We start from the raw sequence: 18,961 nt of genomic DNA, 5'->3' as shown, positions 1-18,961 counted from the left end.
AATTCTCATGTCATCTTTTTTCCTCATCGTCTTTGTCCCACCTCCGACCACCCATGGCTTCCAACATCATTGCTACTATTCCGTCCTCCAATAACCCCTGACTACTGACACACGATTATCATATCACCATTTTTCATCATCGTCTTTGTCCGACTCCCACTGACACACGATTGTAATGTCATCTTTTTCCATCATCGTCTTTGTCCCACCCTCGACCACTAACACATGATTATCATATCACCATTTTTCATCATTGTCTCTGTCCCACCCTCGACCACTAACACACACGATTATCATGTCACTCATGCTTATAATGAATTGCTTACAATTTAATTTGATAAAACCATATTATTTAGGGGAATCAAAAGACGGATGGATAAAAGAGAGAGAGAGAGAGAGAGAGAGAGAGAGAGATCTGAAACATTGATGGAATATTACCTTTAAAAGTAGAGAGATTATTTCCGTGTGATTCACAGATGCCTTCAAAAGATGTCATCATGCAGCTGTGAGAGATTAACGGTTATGTTACTTTATGAAGCAGTAGTATGATGTTTAATACACTTTCGAAAAGGAAAATGATTCAGACTCCATGTGCGTGTAGCAGCAACAGCCACGTGCTCAAAGTTTCATGATACGGTACACAAGCTAGTTTAACTAGAAATTGAACCACCAGGGAATCGCAATTAGTCAATGGTAATTCATATAGCAAATCGGCATGTCTCATCTCCAGAGAATGTCACCAAATCCAACATAAATGACAACATGCATGGATCATAAGTGTTACCAGCAGTTTTCACCAGGAAAATATTCAGTTTCACTTCACTCCTTGTTCTTCATCTGCTTAAGACAACCAATCTGGTGTTCCCGCAACAAATTTCTCCTGCTAATGCCCTACGATATGAATGGGGCTGCAAGCCACAGATGCTCTTCGCCGGCCCCTACGATTCACCATTACATCACAGCAAACACAAAGGATATGGCTTCTATACAGGAATAGCTGGGGGTATTGATTCAGGCACACCGCTCCCACCATTGAGAACGGTAACATTCCCTTCGGTGTCGACATCTACAATGGCCGAGTCACCCTCCTTAATCTCCCCGGCCAGCATTTTCTCGGCCAAGCTGTCCTCCAACAGCCTCATTATGGCCCTTCTAAGGGGCCTAGCTCCGTAACTTGGGTTGTAACCTTCGTCCACCACCCTATCCTTAAACCTCTCTGTCACTTGAAGTTCTATATCCTTCACTTTTAGCCTGTCAAATACCTCTTTAAGCATTATATCAGCAATCTCCTTGACCTCCAGCTTTGTCAGCTGTCGGAAGACGATCATCTCATCCAACCTATTCAGGAACTCTGGCCGGAAGTACTGCTTCAGCTCCTCTGTGACAAGGCTCTTGATTCTGTTATAGCTGCTATCCTTCTCATCATAGTCGAGATCAAAACCAATCCTACGACCTCCCTTCTCGATCACACTGCTTCCAACGTTGGAGGTCATGATCAGGAGGGTGTTCTTAAAGTCTACTGTTCGCCCCTTGCTGTCTGTCAATCTCCCATCTTCCAAAATCTGGAGCATCATGTTGAAAACATCAGGGTGTGCTTTCTCTATCTCATCAAAGAGGACAACAGTATAAGGGCGACGACGAACTGCTTCAGTAAGCTGGCCGCCCTCGGTGTAACCAACATAACCAGGTGGTGAACCGATGAGTTTGGAAACAGTGTGCCTCTCCATAAACTCACTCATGTCAAGTCGGATCATGGCTTCCTCGGAGCCAAAATAATACGAAGCGAGTGCCTTTGCCAATTCTGATTTTCCAACACCGGTTGGACCAGAAAATATGAAGCTGGCAATTGGGCGGTTGGGATTCTTGAGACCAACACGAGCTCGACGAATGGCACGACTTATTGCTTTGACAGCCTCATCCTGGCCAATAACACGCTTGTGGAGAGTTTCTTCCATCTTGAGGAGTCGATCAGACTCATCACTTGAGACTTTTTCTACAGGTATTCCAGTCCATGAAGATACAATGTGTTGTATGTCTGCTTCGTTTACAACAGGGCCTGCATCACCAGCCTCGCTCTCTGCTTTGCTCCTCTCTTTGCCCTTGTCAATTAGGGCTGAAATCTGAGCCTTAAGCTCCATTTCCCGATCACGCAGCTCCCCTGCCTGTTTTAAAAAAAAGTTCAATTAAATAGCCATTTTAGTCTCACAAATCTAGGAAAAGCCAGAGGATGTACAAAAAAGATCGGAAAAACAACATTACGTTTTGGTTATCAATCAAGCTCCTAAGACACCATCCCAAAACAACAGAAGTGTAAAATATAACATCATTTAGAAGGTCATTGAACAATTACACTTCAATTTACAAGTAGTAATTCGTAGCACAGCCAAATCAAGATACTTGAGAGTCAGTTAATATATATGAATACCTTTTCAAAATCTTGGCCGCGGACTGCCTCGTTTTTCTCTTTTGTAATCTGCCTGAGTTCTTTGTCAAGTTCTCTGGCTTCCTCAGGAAGCTGTCAAGACACGTTTTAGTTAAACACGTATCACAAAACACAGTGTCAGACAATACAAGACCTTACCTGTGCATGGCGAAGCCTAACACGAGAACCAGCTTCATCGATCAAGTCAATTGCCTTATCAGGCAGGAAACGGTCACTACAAAAGAACAGAATGTATAAGAAATGTGTACAAGAATAACTTTTAACTGTTGCATTGTTGGTAGCATATGAAGCCCCAGAAAGCAGAGGGGTTTTGATCTTCTAGAAGAGTCTCTTTCTCATTAAATGAAGATGAATATATTTTACATATTAAAAAACTCAGCATAGGCAAAGTAAGCATCAAGAATAAATATCAGAGTAGTAAAGAGAAAGGCATGACAACGATGACAGCCACTGGCATTGTTCCAGCGGCAACTTTGATGAACAACATGGCAGAGGCTCAAAACTTGATGGCAATGCTGTGTCATGACGATGATGTTTCACCGATACAGTCCTTATTTGATGGTCTTGGCAAGCCATGGCATTAAATGTCATTACTGCTGAAGCTCTGATTGGTGAAACTACCCACTAGAATTCTCTTAACAAGAAGATAGAATATAGTCCTCCCAATCTTCGTATAAAATTCCTCGAGGATGATCATTTTGAAGTATAACAACCCTGGTAGGAAGTTTACCCAGGAAAAAGATAAGCTTTTATCTTTTCCCATGCATAACTATACTAACAAATTGATTAACCATGGAAGTACTCATATTGACAAGATGAAAGATAATATTGCCTCAGAGATCACATCATATTAATCTCATAGGTGAAACTACCCACTAGAATTCTCTTAACAAGAAAGAAGCTTTAGATAGTCTTCCCCATTCTCGTACAAAATTCCTTGGGTATGATATTTTAAAGTATAATAACCTTGGTAGGATGTTGACCCGGGAAAAAGATATGCTTGTATCTTTTCCCATGCATAACTATACTAACAAATTGATTAACCATGCAAGTACTCATATTGACAAGATGAAAGATAACATTGTCTCTCAGAGATCATATCATATTTATCTCATAGATTAGTGATAGACTAGTGAAATACCAGCATAGCTCACTCTAAAAAGACAAGGTTGCTCCCTTCCCATGCATAATCACCGGCAGACTCTTCATAGATGGCACCGTGCAGGGTAAGCCCCAACCCAGCTCAACTACAACCGACATTGATGCATATTGAAATCATTGCAACTGAGCATTTTTCAGTAAGCTAAAATTGGAGCTTATGTTTCACAAATACATTCTTCACTACAGTACATAATTCATCTCTTTACTCTTTAGAACCCATCATCCACTAAATTTCAGTTATGTTATCAAAATGTTCTTCGATGTAAAAGCATGTTTCTTTCCATGTCACCTATGATCTTCCCTGGTATTCTTGCATTTCAGTTATCAGAAGATGTTATGTATTTCAGGAGCATTTCCAAATGTGACAAATTGTTGTCTTCATTGTTTCTGCAATCAATTTCACAAAAACTTATGGAAATGGTTTGATGTAAATCAACAAATCAGAGAGTCAATTCAATCAACCCCAAAGCTGCCCTCTGACCACTAGAAAAGAAACAACTTTTTAGAAGAGAAGATGCTTCTCCACATTGTCCATCATGGAATCTTAGTCCTCCAACACAAGGGGAAAAAAGAACAATACTAGCAGACTTCGTTTTTTCAGCACTCATTCAGAACTGTCATCCATCACTTGGGTGCGGTGCTATTGTACCATTATAATTCATACATAGATTTTCAACCATGCCCCTGCTTGCTTTTAAATCAATCTAAGACCTATTACTATTTGGACACTCATATTCAACTGTTGCAATCCTTCATCAAATGTTCCTTATGTTTTTTCTTCAAATTGAAATACATTTTCATTACATTAAATGGCATGCATAATGCCAATATGTGGACTCGACCCTGAGACCTATCACTTTGTGCAACAATAGACTAACCAACCATGATGTCTCAACAGAGACAATGTTCCTGATCTTCACTGTACAACTTTACACTAGTAAACTACATGCCAATCGTAGCATAACAAGCACTCCATAGGAACCAGATGAACCTCACAACTGAAGAAAACAAATATTGAAACAGCACAAACTTAGTTTACGCCAGATCAACCTTGAATGCTGTACCACATGAAAAATGATAGAGCATGATGACTTGAGCAAACAATGGAAACATGTAATGCTGATGCTCTAATAAATATCTTGCATTCGTCAAGATATAAAGGCAAGACATTTTTTACATAATTTTGAATTCCTGTCATTTTTTCATTTTTTTTCTTTTCAAAATCTTATGCTTATTGGATTTTAATCTTCAATACTCCCAATTAGAACTTCCACCAATATAAGACCAAGAAGATTTAGCAAAAAAATAAAATAAAGGAATATGACAAAACTACTGGAGTAAAACTGAAGAAAAGACAAAAGTAGAGCACAGGTAACTGTACCCTAGGTCTTATTTCGAGAAAGAAAGGGAGAAGAAAGAAGAATAATAAGAGAATAAATTATAGAATATACTTTTGGTTATAACAAGTAGAGAATGCATGTTAGTTTTGGTAAGTAAAAGAATTAGATCGCAGACCTAATGTACTGATAGGACAACTGAGCAGCAGCAACTAAAGCCTCATCGGTGTAACGGAGTTTGTGGTGAATCTCATATCTTTCACGAAGCCCTCTAAGAATCTGTATTGTTTCATCCACTGTTGGTTCTGGGACTCTTACGGGTTGAAAACGTCTTTCCAAAGCAGGATCCTTCTCGATGTGTTTTCTGTACTCATCAAGTGTTGTTGCTCCAATACACTGAAACAAATTGCATGCATAGGAAGTTACCACCACAAATTACAACTATTTCGAGTTTTCAAGATAACACAAGACGATTTGTAGCAAACACAACCAATTCACAACACATGGAGATTAGATCGTGATTGATGAACAAAGATAAACCAAAATAAATTCATAAACTAAATACCTGCAATTCACCTCTTGCAAGAGCTGGTTTTAAGATATTGGCAGCATCTATTGCACCCTCTGCTGCTCCTGCTCCAATTAATGTGTGCACTTCATCAATGAAGAGTATTATTTCATCACTTTGTTTAATTTCCTCCATCAGCTTCTTTAACCTTTCTTCAAACTCTCCACGGTATTTAGTACCAGCAACAAGAAGCCCCATATCAAGGGTAATCACCTAGGTAGCAACATGTGAGTTATATAGCCTTAAATTTACAGAAGACAGAATCATGGAGAAAAAGGCTCAATAGTGGGAGAAGATCCATGTTGTTCTAAATTATAGAGGCAGGCGCTGCATAGCTTCTTCACTAACAATTATTATAAAAAAAAACAAAGAAAATGTTAGACTGGAGAGCAGAAAAAAAAATTGACAAGTTGATAAACAGAACAAAAAGAAAAATCATGACAGTGCTTATAAAAGGCATGCAAAGAGAGACAACATATAACCTGCTGATATAAACTAGATGCACAGGTGAATTCAAATAACAAATGTGATGAAGAAAGCTCATCAAACCTTCTTTCCTTCAATTGTTTCTGGAACATCCCCATTGGCGATACGTTGAGCAAGTCCTTCGGCGATGGCTGTCTTACCAACACCAGGTTCCCCAATAAGGCAGGGATTGTTCTTTGTACGCCTTCCCAAAATTTGTGTAACACGTTCAATCTGCGGCTGCCTGCCAACTACAGGATCTAGCTTCCCCTGTGTAGTAATTATATTTCTCAGATATGAGTTGTTTATAGGAACTAAACAGTGTGCTCCAGAGTGAAAGATAGGAATATATTACCTCCTCTGCCAACTTTGTCAGATTAGTTCCATACTCCTCAAGTGTGGGCATTTTGTTTCCACTGCTTCCTCCCCCTACCCCAGCACCAACAGCTTCAGTGCTTTCACCAACCATTCGAATAACCTACTCCATAATGAAGCTCAAAAGTCACATCATTGCTAAAATTCACTGCAATACATAACAAAGTCTATAAAAATATTTGCCTGAGTGCGTATGTTGCTTGGATCAGCTCCAAGACTCTCAAGCACACGAGCAGCTACACCTTCACCCTCACGTAGAAGCCCAAGAAGCAAGTGCTCAGATCCTATATAGTTATGACCTGAAAATTTGGAAAAAATTATCGCTGATCAAACTTAACACAAGAAGGAAAATAGGAAGACATGCAATCATGTAACTCATGCTTGTTGATTGTCCATCCATCAGTCATGTGCACTTTGTAGTCAAGTAACACTGACAAGATTCGGAAGGCATGAGAGCCATCAATCTTCACGAGACCAAAAGTGACCAGTAAGGGGATGTTGAATCGTGTGTAACCAGACTTCAGGGCTGCTAAATCTACAGATCACAATACTTCAATAGCTTTTAGCAAGCATAACAATGGGACAGGTCATGCTGTCCTTGTAAATGTTGGAATATCGAGATTCTCAGCATCTTTACACAAATACGGATAAGTACACAAGACAAAATCTGCTACATCACTAAAAGTTCATAATGTTGAGGACACTGTTTGGTGTTTAAATACAGACTCAACTCACCAATCTCCCAATCACTAGTGTAACTATGATAGCCAGTGCAAGTGAGCTCAATAGTGACATTTAGGAAATCTCACTAGCATAATATCAAAAAGTGGAATTGAATCACATCAAAAGTCCTGTTTGGTCCAATCTAAGTGCTTAGCTTCAGTTGGCTGTTTGGAATTCCATTGTCTCAGTTCCTATAGAGTAGCCCAAAAAGTTAAGCCCCTTTTTTTTTATTTTAATTGTGAGTTCGGATGGGAGGGGAAAGAGGAGTTCATGCGACAACAGCCTCTCAATTTATGTTGTCTTGTTGGCATTTTAAGCTACATTTTTTTAAATCAATAATATTTTGCAGCAAATATTCTACTTTTTGAAGTTACAACATGTTCAAAGTATGTGACAACAGAAGGGCTCCAAAATGCTGGTCAACACATGACTATGATATCCACGTGATGGGAAAACAGAAACAATTAGAATGTATAGAATAGATGTTAGCAAAATACCAAGTAGATGATCATTAGCATAACTCTTACAACAAAAGAAAGTTTCAATTTAAAAGAAGAAAGACCTAAAAAAGTTAGGTTTAGAACAAAACTCAATGGAGGAAGGTCTTAGTGAAGTACCAAGCTGACGGGCTTCCTCTAAAGAGAGTTCTAAAACACGCTTTGCACGTGGTGTAAAGGGTATCTCAACAGCAACAAATCCACTTCCCCTTCCAATAATCTTTTCCACTTCCACCCTAGCATCTTTGAGATTGATTCCCATTGATTTCAAAACTTTTGCAGCAATACCAGTCCCTTCGCCAATAAGGCCCAACAAAATCTGTTCTGTCCCAACAAAGTTGTGGCCTAGACGCCTTGCCTCTTCTTGAGCAAGCATGATAACTTTAATTGCCTTCTCTGTGAAGCGCTCGAACATAGCTTTAGGGACTCCTCTAGTGGCTTTCCCTCGTGGATTGGATATATATCTTGAAACCACTGAATGGAAATCCTGCTGGCATCTTGATGAGAAATCCAAATTGTCTGCTGCTCGCAAGCCTGCAAAGCTTTGCAGTCTTAAGGGATGCATCCGCATCGATCGGACCATTTTCGCACCCCTTTTAGCCTTTCCAGAGCCTCGAAGCTGACTTTGGCTCCTGGTCATGACAGCAGAAGGAAGAATTGCCGAATGGACCAAAGAATCAGCCATCTCTTCTTATAACAAAAGACAACCACACTTAGACACTTGCAACACCTGCAGGCAGCAACAAATTGTCAGGCATAAATATTGTTGTACCCCTGTCTCAGCAAATAAGATAAATGACGGCATAGTTGCTAAAGTGCTACAAGAGAAGTCAAGGTTAAGAATCAACAATGAAAAGCTTTAGAATAAAACAAAAAACACTTGACAACCTTGAACCAGTGTATCTGTGGTAACATGCCAATAGGAAAAATAATCTTGAGTCTAGAATAGATCACACCCGCTAGCAAGTTAAAGACCGATGGATGTATACAAAAATGAGACTCGATTAACATTCCAGTCTTCTCATCCACAAAGATACCTAGGAGTATTGAAATAGTATCTTGATATTTTACTTAGGGTCATATAGATATCATAAAGCACTTCTAAAGGCAAACTTTCCAGAAAAGCAGTAACGGATTAAGATAAAATGAATAAATCAGTTTTCACAGTCGTCGATGAAAAGCTTGTAAGATATTACATCATTTGATTTATAACAAATACGAACCAGGAACACTGTTAGCCGTCTATTTCTAAGATAAATTAAGGTCCGGAATTAGAAAGGGGCGATTCTTTTCTTCCAGACATCTTAAAAATTATAATTTCTTTATCGAAAGTCTAGAGAAATCCGTTCAGCTGTCCTAGAAGGATGTTGTCACTGAAAGGCTGCAATTTAACCCAAACAAAAGACCAAAAATGGTATCCACTTCACTGATTTCTGATTGATCTTGATATTGCGTTAGCACACCGCACCTAAACCTCCAAACTCGCAGTCCAACCAGAGATTTCAACTTACTAAATAAAATACACCATCCAAAAGGAAGATTTTCGCAGCAATGATGTGCACGGCAACGATTTCAGCTCCATATTATCGTCTCATGCGTTAATAGTAGTTAAAGGACCACAATCAAATGAAAATCTAGATCTCCAAGAACAGCCAAATCAGGAATACAAAGAGGTGGAATCGCAAAACAACAATCCAACAACCCTCGATGAGAAGAAGGATCCGTCACCTAGGGCTGCAAATGTTTCAGCCAAAACATCCAGATGAAGCCTACAAGAGACAAGCCGGTGGAAGAAAAATACCTCCGATTTGGAGCTGACAAGGAGCGACGATCTAACAGAGAGAGGAGGGGGAGCGGAGCTCTCTTCCGCAAGAAGAGATGAAATGGGAAACGAGGGCGGCGTGGGAAGGAAGAAAGATCTATCCATATCGCTTCGGAGCAATGGCTTTCTACCTGTTTAAACGTTACTCAAGTTTCTACCTGATGGGAACCGAACGCAACAAATGGCCTCTGTAGTGAGCTCTCACGTCAGCATATCCAATCATCATGCGGGTAGACTTGAGGGTGTCTCTAAACATGCATATAGTTCCAAGAACGATACTATCCCCTCGGGCGCCCCGCCGGTTGCATCAAGAATCGTGTGGTTGTTGAATCTAACGGTTGAAAATTCCTATACGCATCTTCTTATGACCAGTAACAAGGAAACGCATCTTAAAGAGCGACATGGACGACGTTGGGACGCGTCGCGGCTTTTGAGATCAATCGCGTCCGAGTTCTGGAGCCGTCCGATATGAGGTCAGTTTCATCAAGCTTCGTGTACTACCAAAATCTAACGGCAGGAAGTCCGTTCGCATATATATATATATATATATATATATATATATATATATATATATATATAGGACGAAAACGTGAAACATATATATATATATATATATATCCTTCTGACATGCATGTGGAACAAAAGGAAAATAGTCACAGGCGGTGGGTTGGCTGGTTAGGTTGAAAAACCGGCACATTTTCCACGTTTTAGAGATCGAGGAAGACGCCTTAAATTGCATGTGTTTCACGTTTTCGTCCTATGAGTACGTGTTTTCTATATAAAAATATTAATCTTCATTTACTATATTAAATGACATACAAAATATTATCACACAATTTAGCATTAATTCATTTGGATGGAAGAAGCACACATAAATATAAGATATCTAAAATAGTCAGATAACAAATACTATAAATTTGTTATAGAATATGCTTTGAAGAAATAATTTTCCTGGTAGAATTACTCTTATAAAATCAATGTGTTTTGCTACCCATTACATACTCAGATGATTGAGAAATTAATAAAAAAATTCTATGGCAAAAAGATTCTAAAACTAAAGGGATGAGCTAAGACTTGTATTAGTACTTTTAGAGTAATTTAATTTTATTTTTTGAAAAAATAAAATTCTCGAGTTGAGCCAATCCAATGTAGTCTTGCTACGCTCAAACCGACTCCAACCTGACCCAATCCGAACCTGGTTCAATCCCGTTCACTGGCCATTAGCATCAATGATTCGTGCTGCCTCTCCGATTCAATCTACACCGTCGAATATATATATATATATAATTAAAATCTACCACTAAGTTCTAATCGTCGCGATCTCCCGCGCCAAACGAAGGCCGTCATCGGACGCCTTCGCACGTCGGTGGCGATGGACGCGGGTGGCGTCGGCGGCGCTGGCGACGGCTGCTTTGAGAAGATGGAGACGGAAGAGGAGAGGACCGAGCTTTTGAGGGATCGATTCCGCCTCTCCGTTATCTCTATTGCCGACGCCGAGGGTTTGTCCCTTTCTCCGCTGCATTTTCTTCTGTTCTCTTCTCATCGGTCTCCGTCTACCTATCTCATTACTCGTCATGATTGCGCAGCTAAGAAGCTCGGAATGCAGGTCGCGGAACCGGTGGTTGCGTGCATCGCTGACCTAGCTTTCAAATTTACGGGTGGACGCTAAAACCCTAACTTGATCCCTTATCTATCATAAGCGAAATATTACTCTGTGTCGTAATTACCTTTTTGAATTCGATTTATTTCACAATGTTTCTCTGAATTGGATTCAAATAGGATACAAATCCATAATCTCGTAGATGTATTCCGAGTTAGTATCAGACTAAAGCATAGTTCGTCCATTTTTGGTTTTGCAATATCAAATCCTGTGGTAACTCACTAGGTTTTACCATTTCGGTAATTTGAGTTCATGGGGTACGATTGATCTCAAAAAGTTCTGTTGAGCAGAAAAAAACAATGATTTCAGTTTGTTTTTCCAACAACTGTATCGTCTGTGATGAGTCCTTTTGTTCTATCTTCAATCCTGTTTTAGGGGTTCTTATATCCAAGTTTTCCTTTGAAAAGTTGGTAAATCTAGCATAGTTTACTGTTAAGAGGGATTATTTATATTGACTTCACAGTGGTACATTTCTTATATCCAAGTGAATTATGTCAGCAAAAGAAAATCACAGTAGCTGGGAGTTTGATCTGAAGAATTTGGGCTTTTTTACATATGATGATTAAGTGCTATAGCAAAGAAAAAAGTTCATAAACATCCCCAAAAAGTAGGTAGTTTTGGTTTACCCCTTAAAATGATAAAAATTGCTCCAGAAATGGGCATCTGGCTTTCATAAATTTTCAGATAACTCTGTTATTCTCAAACAAGAAATAAAAATGCCAAAAACACAACTCCATATATCAAGTTTGCATATATAATCATTCTTATAATACCTCATGACAAAGTTCATAAACATCCCTGACAACTAGGTAGTTTTGGTTTACCCCTTAAAATGATAAAAATTGTTCCAGAAATGGGCATCTGGCTTCCATAAATTTTCAGATGAATCTGTTATTTTCAAACAAGAAATAAAAATGCCAAAAACACAACTCCATATATCAAGTTGCATATATAATCATTTTTATAATACCTCGTTACAAATCTTGTGTACAGTCAAATGCGCATTTACAGTTCTGCCTTCACAAAAAAAATATTAAATAAAATGATTAACAGCAAAAAGTCATAGCATAGAATACTAATAGTATGGTCATGAGGATTTATTTTTCAACTTCTTTAGTGCATGACAAAATCTGACTTGATTGTTGTGCCAATATGTTCATGGTTCTTAGACAGTAGGGCCTGCTGTACTACAAATACACTTTGGATCTTTGATGAAGCATCGAGTTGGGCTTAGCCAAATGAAAGTTAATTGGCTTAGTCATGCATTCAAATCATGAGCCGTGGGGTGTCTCCCCTATTACAGAATTTTTCCTTCTCTTCTTCAGATAGTTAACTATAGGAGTTAAATGTCAAGCCATTCTATCTCTGTTCCTAGTTTTTACAAATCAGATGTGACATATCTCTCTTTTTTGGAGTAATTTGCACCTGCAAACTACCGGATTATATCCAATTAAGTAGGAAATAAACAACAGAATCAATCAAGTAATCTTCATGAAGGTGCATAAGTTATGGAGGCATTGCATATTATTGTAGAAAAAAATTGGTTGCAACAAATTAATTAATATGATTACTTGTTTATTTCTGTAAATACAGAACAGTTGGCAAAAGATGTAGAGCTGTTTGCATATCATGCTGGTCGCAAATCTGTGAATGTGAAAGATGTTACACTATCAGGTAATTCTTTTAACATCATATTTGAGACCTTTTCTTCCAAGAAATTTTAGGAGTTCTTGTGGAGTACATGATCTGGATTTCTCATAGCAATCGGCTGTACCTTTTCTGGAATTCCTTTCTAATAAATTCTTCATGTTGTTTATGCAATGCTGTTTAACAAAAAATGACCAGCTGAACTGCATAAATATTTATTGACTTTGTAATGTTAATCGCATCAATTTTGCTCTCCGCAACTACTCTAATCGAATCTCACATGTTCAGCACATAGGAATGACCATTTGACAAGCTTGCTGAGGTCATTTTCTCAAGAATTGAGAGACAAAGAACCCAAGACCGAAAGGAAAAGGAAGAAATCCTCCGAAAAGGGTGAGACATCAGTACCCAGTTGATGGTTACAGTGGCAGAGATGGCGATGCCTACGTAGACATCAGTCGCTTAAAATGAACGGAACTGAGTTAAACACATTGTCTTATTAGCAATATGGAGCCGAGAAACACACTTAATGTAAATTCCTGTGTCATCTGAAACTTGAGAGTCCATCCTGTTTATAACCCGAAAAATTATTGTTTCCTTTTCGATGAGTTTTAACTATTTGATTTGACTCTAATTCCAAAGTTGGATTCGATTGGGAAAATAAAAAAAAAAGAACACTTTTGGGGCATTCCGAGAATTGAACTCGGGACCTCTCGCACCCTAAGCGAGAATCATACCACTAGACCAAATGCCCTGTGATGTTATAAATCTGTTTTAGTATTATTTAATCTGAATAAATCAGTTTCTGTTACAACCCTTTGGATCATCAAAAGAAAAATGTGCACGAGTGAGATGAAAATATGCTTAAGATGAAAGATATATTAATATTCATAAATAGATTATAAGAGGGTACATTCATGTATCACAAGATAACTCAACACTATGATATATGTTGCTTATGACATTCAAGTATTTCATAAATTGATTTCTCATACAAATATCTTTTTTCTGAAATTAAGATTCATAATTTTGTATATATGTACTGTACAACTCAAACTAGTAGGTGTATAAAATGTTGCTACATTGGTACATACGAAAAAAAAATCTAAAATTAATAATTAAAAAACTATCTAGTATAAGATGTATTTCTTTTATGAGGAAAATATCAGGTAAACTTCGAACTAATAAGTATTGTCCCATTCATATAATATCATACTGGACAGAACCTTATCTAAAACAACTAAACTTACACGTTTGATTGTTTAAATTATACTTCAAAATTTTGTGAAGATCATTGAGTGTTTCATCAATGCATCAATATAGTGAGAAGATTGTGGGGAGTAGTAAGTACATCATGCAGGATGCCAAATCCTGGGAAGGAATCCAAATATTTCTCATGGAATTTTAATAGTCTTATTCACAATGGCATATCCATGAAATTACAAGAAAAGAGACATATAAAAAAAGTTTAAATCTTAGATTTTGACGATGAAACTAATTGATAGTGTTTATGATTTAATGTGTGTTTAAGTGATGCAGAACTAACTTCGACCAGAAAAGATAAATTGATTAAAGCAGAAAGAATCGAACGTTGGGCCAGAACAAACACGTCAGAAGATTGGACGTCAGACCGAATGATCAGTCAACGTGTCGGCAGAAGGCTTCGGTCTGTGAATTCGAGCATCAGGCCAAGAAGATCGGACATTGCGTCAAGAAAATTAGATGTTATAAGAAGACAACATGTTGATTGGGCAATACGTCGAAAATTCAAACGAAGCGCCGGAAGAACCAACGACATACCGGACAATATAGGATTCACTTGTAATCGATTATGTCTGGATCGAGTTAGTTTAGAGTCTAATTGAGTCAGTTTAGAATATAATTAGACCAACTTTGGGTTGTGTTGGGTCAATTGGACCCAAACAGTGACCCCATAGGTGGAACCGTTATGGCATAGTCTCCGAGACTGTTGAGCGGTGGTATCGCCCAAACACAGTCTCCGAGAGACTATCAGGCAGTAGTACCACCCTTGTCAAGAGGTAGTATTATCAAATTGGGCGGTGATACCATCTAGTGTCAGACTACAGGCGATGGTACCACCTAATATAGGCGGTGTTACCGCCCGTACCCCAAAATCTCAGGGATTTGAATTTTAAATCCAAGTTTTGAAGTCATTTGGGGTCTATAAATACCCAACTATTTCTGCATGGAGTAGTAAGTAAATTGAGCAAAACTCTATAATGCTAAAATTGTAAACCCTACTAAAAAATTGAGTTCCTTCCTCCTAAAGCTTAGAGAGAGTTCTAAGGGAGGTGTGTGATGGGAAACTTTGTAAAAGAGGGGTGTAAAGGTTGTATCCTAAACCTATGAAAAAGAAAATGTATAAAAGAGTAGTTGATCTTCACCTGATTGAAACAAAATCATTAGTGGATGCCGGTAACCTCGACGGAAGAAGAATCGGTGGAGTGGATATAGGTCACGATGACCGAACCACTATAAAACAGTTTGCATTTCTATTTTTCTATTTACCTTCACTGCAAACTGCTTAGTTGCTTTACTTCCACTATGCTTACGAATACGCTTTCAAAGTTAAGTATTTTCTATATGGGCATTTGTTCGAGATCGGTTTTTATCGTATGAAATATTTTCAAAATCGACGTTTTTATCCTCTGGATTAATAAGCCCCTTCCCCCCCCCCCTAGGGCTAACTTTTTCCTAACAGTTGGTATCAAAGCTAAGTTATTTCTCATTTGGTTTAATACCTAAGAGAAATGGCTATTTTTGGCTTTCAATATGACTTTTCTATCGTTCGTCCTCTTATGTTCAATGGGATGGACTACACTTAGGAAAACTCGAATGACAGTTTTCTTGCTTTCTATCGATTTGAATTTATGAAATATTTTTTAAAATGGTTTTAAAAAGTCTTCTACTCTAATGAAAGAATTGAATGATTTGGAGAAGAAAATATTTTCTTTAAATGCTATAGTTATGAACGCTCTATTTTGCGCTTTGGATAAAACTAAATTCAATCAGGTTTCTACTTGCGAAACGACTTTTGACATTTAGCACACACTCGAAATCACATACGAAGGTACTAGTAGAGTTAAAGACTCTAAAATAAATATTTTGATGCATGATTTTGAGTTGTTTCGAATGAAACCAAGTGAGACTATTGGAGACATGTACACCCGTTTTACAGATGCCGTCAATAGTCTAAAAGTACTTGACAAATATTTTTTTAATTTTAAACTCATTAATAAAATATTGAGATTCCTTCCAATGAGTTGAGACCCTAACATTCATTCAAGAGGCTAAGGATTTGAACTATTTTCCGATTGAAGAACTTATTGGGTCGTTGATGACCTACGAAATGAGATGTATGGTACATAATAAATATGCAAATTGTCTTCCAAAGAATAGAAAGGATTTGACACTTCGAATAATAGAAGATCACTCAAACAAAAGCTCAAGTAATGATGAACTTAAACTTCTCATAATAAAACTTAAAAAGTTCATGAAACAAAAATCAAAAAATAAAAACAAACTTAAAAAGAACACAACTACTTGCGCAAGAAGCCGGGTCACTCCAAAGATGAGTACATAAAACTGAAGAAGTTGTCAAAGGATGAATCGAGTACATCTGAAAACGAGGAGCAAACCGATGAAGACGAAGTGATGAACTTCGCTTTGGTGACTCTGAGGTAAACAACTCAACGAAACTCCTTTACTTAATTTTGAAATTACTTGATCCTTTTTCAAGAGTTGTTTTTAAATTAGTTATAAAAAATAAAAAAATATCATGCTTCTCTTTCTAAGTGATTTTGAAAAAAAATAAAATTTAAACGTGAAAATTGTATGTAATTCCTAGCGCTAAGCATGAAAAGTTAGATTTACTTAAAAAGAAAAATATATTATTACAACAAACAAAATGATATTGATTAAAAATGTTTCATGTTTAATGGTATCATGCTTGATAATTTTATAATTATGTATAGTGATTTGAAGTACCGATGATTTTTAGGTCATTTATAATTTATTGAGCTTGATGATTTTTATGATTTTCATATTGATTTTTTATTATAAATAATGATGTATGGCCAAAGACTTCAACATGAAATCAATCACAAAATTTGGAACTAAAAGAACTTGAGCTATCTTTAATCTTATAAGAATCTATCTACGTTGTTTTCATTAAATTTTTTGAAAAGTGATTTTGATGATGATATATCCAATCGAATCATTTATCGATGTTTGTGACTTGAGATGTATTTTATATAAAATATTTTTTTTTATTCACGTATGATTTACTTGTCTAAGAAAAGATTTATTGAAATGAATCTTGATTCTTGACATTAATAATTTAATATTTATTTGAATCAAGATATCTTATTTGATCTCCTATGATTCTATTCGTTATTTACTAAAAAGGAGATTTGTCAAGATGAATCACTCATGAATTGATCTTTCATATTAATATTTTTTATGTCATGATTTATTAATGATATTCCTTTGTATTCATAAATTGTATATCTCATCACCAAATTAATCTTTTTTTTGTGATGACTTGAACATTTACACCGATATGGCTTCTCTTCTTCCTTCTTGTTTACAATGACAAAAGAGGGGAAGAAAATAGATAGCATCTTTAGAGAACCAAATTTGCTAGCTTAAATGGTAAACTTAGACATGTTAAATCTCCCAAATGCATAAATTCTACTTATACATTTTTCGGATCATGATCTTGACTTATTGGTTTTTATGACTTCGAGCATTCTTTTTGAATCAAGATTATTTCCTATCATGTGTTTTTTATTTACAATAGAAGAAACATATCAAAAATGATATATGGTCTTTTGACATTCATGTGTTATTTATCCTTGTGATGATTTAAAAATTAATGTAAAGGAAACTAAATTGCACCATTGTATTGTTGTTCTCATCTTTTTGCCAATGACAAAGGGGGAGAAAGAATTGCAATATGCACATCCCAAAAGAGAAAATTTTGCTAGCGTGCGCAAAAAAAAAGTAAAATTTGCTAGTTTGCATTACGTAAAACTTGCTAGAATTGCTAACTTGAACGTTATAAAAGGAAGTAAAAATTACACTTCTAAAGTGATGGGAAATTTATTAAACTCCTAGGCTTATATCTCTAAATCTTGAAAGTTGCACTTCTCATTTTTATTGATTTTATGATGATATTATGCATGATTTTATGATGACATGTTATTTGGCTTTTTGAATCCAAGAGTTCTATCAATATGACATATTGATAAGGGGAGTTAAGGTGAACTCCGTCATCAATTGGTTGTGATCGTTAAAAAGGGAGAGATTGTTAAATCTCGGATTTTGATGATGAAACCAATTGATAGTGTTTATGATGTAATGTGCATTTAAGTGACGCAGGACTAGCTTCGATCAGAAAAGATAAATCGATTAAAGCAGAAGGAATTAGATGTTAGGCCGGAACAAATATGTCAGAAGATTGGACGTTAGGCCGAATGATCGGTCAACGTGTCGGTAGAAAGCTTCGGTTCATAAAATTGTAAACCCTACTAGAAAGTTGAGTTTCCTCCTCCTAAAGCTTAGAGAGAGTTTTAAGGGAGATGTGTGAGGAAAACTTTATAAAAGATGGGTGTAAAGGTTGTCTCCTAAACCTATAAAAAGGAGGTGTAAAATGATAGTTGATCTTCACCCAATTGAAAGAAGATCGTTAGTGGATGTCGGTTGCCTTGACGGAAGAGGAATCGGTAGAGTATACGTAGGTCACGACGATCGAATCACTATAAAACGATTTACATTTCTGTTTTGCTATTTACCTTCACTACATAATGTTACTTGCTTTACTTCCATTACGCTTACGAATATGCTTTCAAAGTTAATATACGAGCTTCTGTCCGAGATTGATTTTTATCGTATTAAATATTTTTAAAATCGATATTTTTATCCGTTGTTCTAATTCATCCTCCCCCCCTCTCCTCTTAACACCGACTCATTCCTAACACCCCTAACATCCATAGATCTACTCGTTCCTAACACCCCTAACATCCATAGATCTTAATATACTAAATGTGAACGATTCAAGAATCAATAATTAGAACAAACAATTGATACTTCTTGATAAAATCCTATACTTGGTTGGCATGAACCAAGTGAGTTTGGAGGTTGACTTCCCATCAAACACAAGCCTTAGAAGTGTTCTCCACATTACCTGTTTCACAAGCCAAGCGAAACAAAAGGCTTCTCTTCTAATCCTCCTCTAGCAC

At 37.0% G+C, this 18,961-nt stretch overlaps 2 protein-coding genes and 1 non-coding gene across 3 annotated transcripts; 1 reads left to right on the top strand and 2 right to left on the bottom strand.

Annotated features, from left to right (window-relative positions):
• Positions 1-683: 683 nt before the first annotated feature.
• LOC135607853 (chaperone protein ClpC1, chloroplastic-like) lies at positions 684-9,525 on the bottom strand. Its single transcript, XM_065100011.1, has 10 exons — positions 9,371-9,525; positions 7,690-8,299; positions 6,533-6,648; positions 6,330-6,452; positions 6,059-6,244; positions 5,507-5,722; positions 5,120-5,337; positions 2,582-2,657; positions 2,426-2,515; positions 684-2,162 (listed from the first exon to the last, which is right to left on the bottom strand). Exons 2-10 carry the CDS (start codon positions 8,252-8,254, stop codon positions 984-986), a joined length of 2,769 nt encoding a protein of 922 aa, XP_064956083.1. The 5' UTR covers positions 8,255-8,299; positions 9,371-9,525; the 3' UTR covers positions 684-983.
• Positions 9,526-10,721: 1,196 nt separating this feature from the next.
• LOC135606527 (protein MHF1 homolog) lies at positions 10,722-13,247 on the top strand. The gene is made up of 4 exons (XM_065097558.1): positions 10,722-10,890; positions 10,978-11,049; positions 12,645-12,725; positions 12,987-13,247. The coding sequence occupies exons 1-4, from the start codon at positions 10,764-10,766 to the stop codon at positions 13,112-13,114; spliced, it is 408 nt and encodes a 135-aa protein (XP_064953630.1). The 5' UTR covers positions 10,722-10,763; the 3' UTR covers positions 13,115-13,247.
• Positions 13,248-13,380: 133 nt separating this feature from the next.
• TRNAP-AGG (transfer RNA proline (anticodon AGG)) lies at positions 13,381-13,452 on the bottom strand. Its single transcript has one exon. It is a non-coding gene; the product is annotated as a tRNA-Pro (tRNA).
• Between the last annotated feature and the right edge of the window lie 5,509 nt (positions 13,453-18,961).

The sequence above is a fragment of the Musa acuminata genome, chromosome BXJ2-3, assembly GCF_036884655.1.
Source record: "Musa acuminata AAA Group cultivar baxijiao chromosome BXJ2-3, Cavendish_Baxijiao_AAA, whole genome shotgun sequence".
Classification (NCBI taxonomy): Eukaryota; Viridiplantae; Streptophyta; class Magnoliopsida; order Zingiberales; family Musaceae; genus Musa; species Musa acuminata.
Note: the sequence above shows the minus strand (reverse complement) of the source record. Positions and strands in the feature narration are given on the sequence as shown.

What these genes read in the sequence shown, in the direction of transcription:
- LOC135607853 (XM_065100011.1), bottom strand. Translation starts at nt 8,254, where the DNA reads ATGGCTGATTCTTTGGTCCATTCGGCAATTCTTCCTTCTGCTGTCATG. An exon ending in AAACAATTGAAGGAAAGAAG is followed by an intron (nt 5,723 to 6,058) that starts GTTTGATGAGCT and finishes GTTGCTACCTAG; the next exon opens with GTGATTACCCTTGATATGGG. An exon ending in GCGGCCAAGATTTTGAAAAG is followed by an intron (nt 2,163 to 2,425) that starts GTATTCATATAT and finishes TTTTTAAAACAG; the next exon opens with GCAGGGGAGCTGCGTGATCG.
- LOC135606527 (XM_065097558.1), top strand. Translation starts at nt 10,764, where the DNA reads ATGGACGCGGGTGGCGTCGGCGGCGCTGGCGACGGCTGCTTTGAGAAG. An exon ending in CTCTATTGCCGACGCCGAGG is followed by an intron (nt 10,891 to 10,977) that starts GTTTGTCCCTTT and finishes ATGATTGCGCAG; the next exon opens with CTAAGAAGCTCGGAATGCAG. An exon ending in CCTAGCTTTCAAATTTACGG is followed by an intron (nt 11,050 to 12,644) that starts GTGGACGCTAAA and finishes CTGTAAATACAG; the next exon opens with AACAGTTGGCAAAAGATGTA.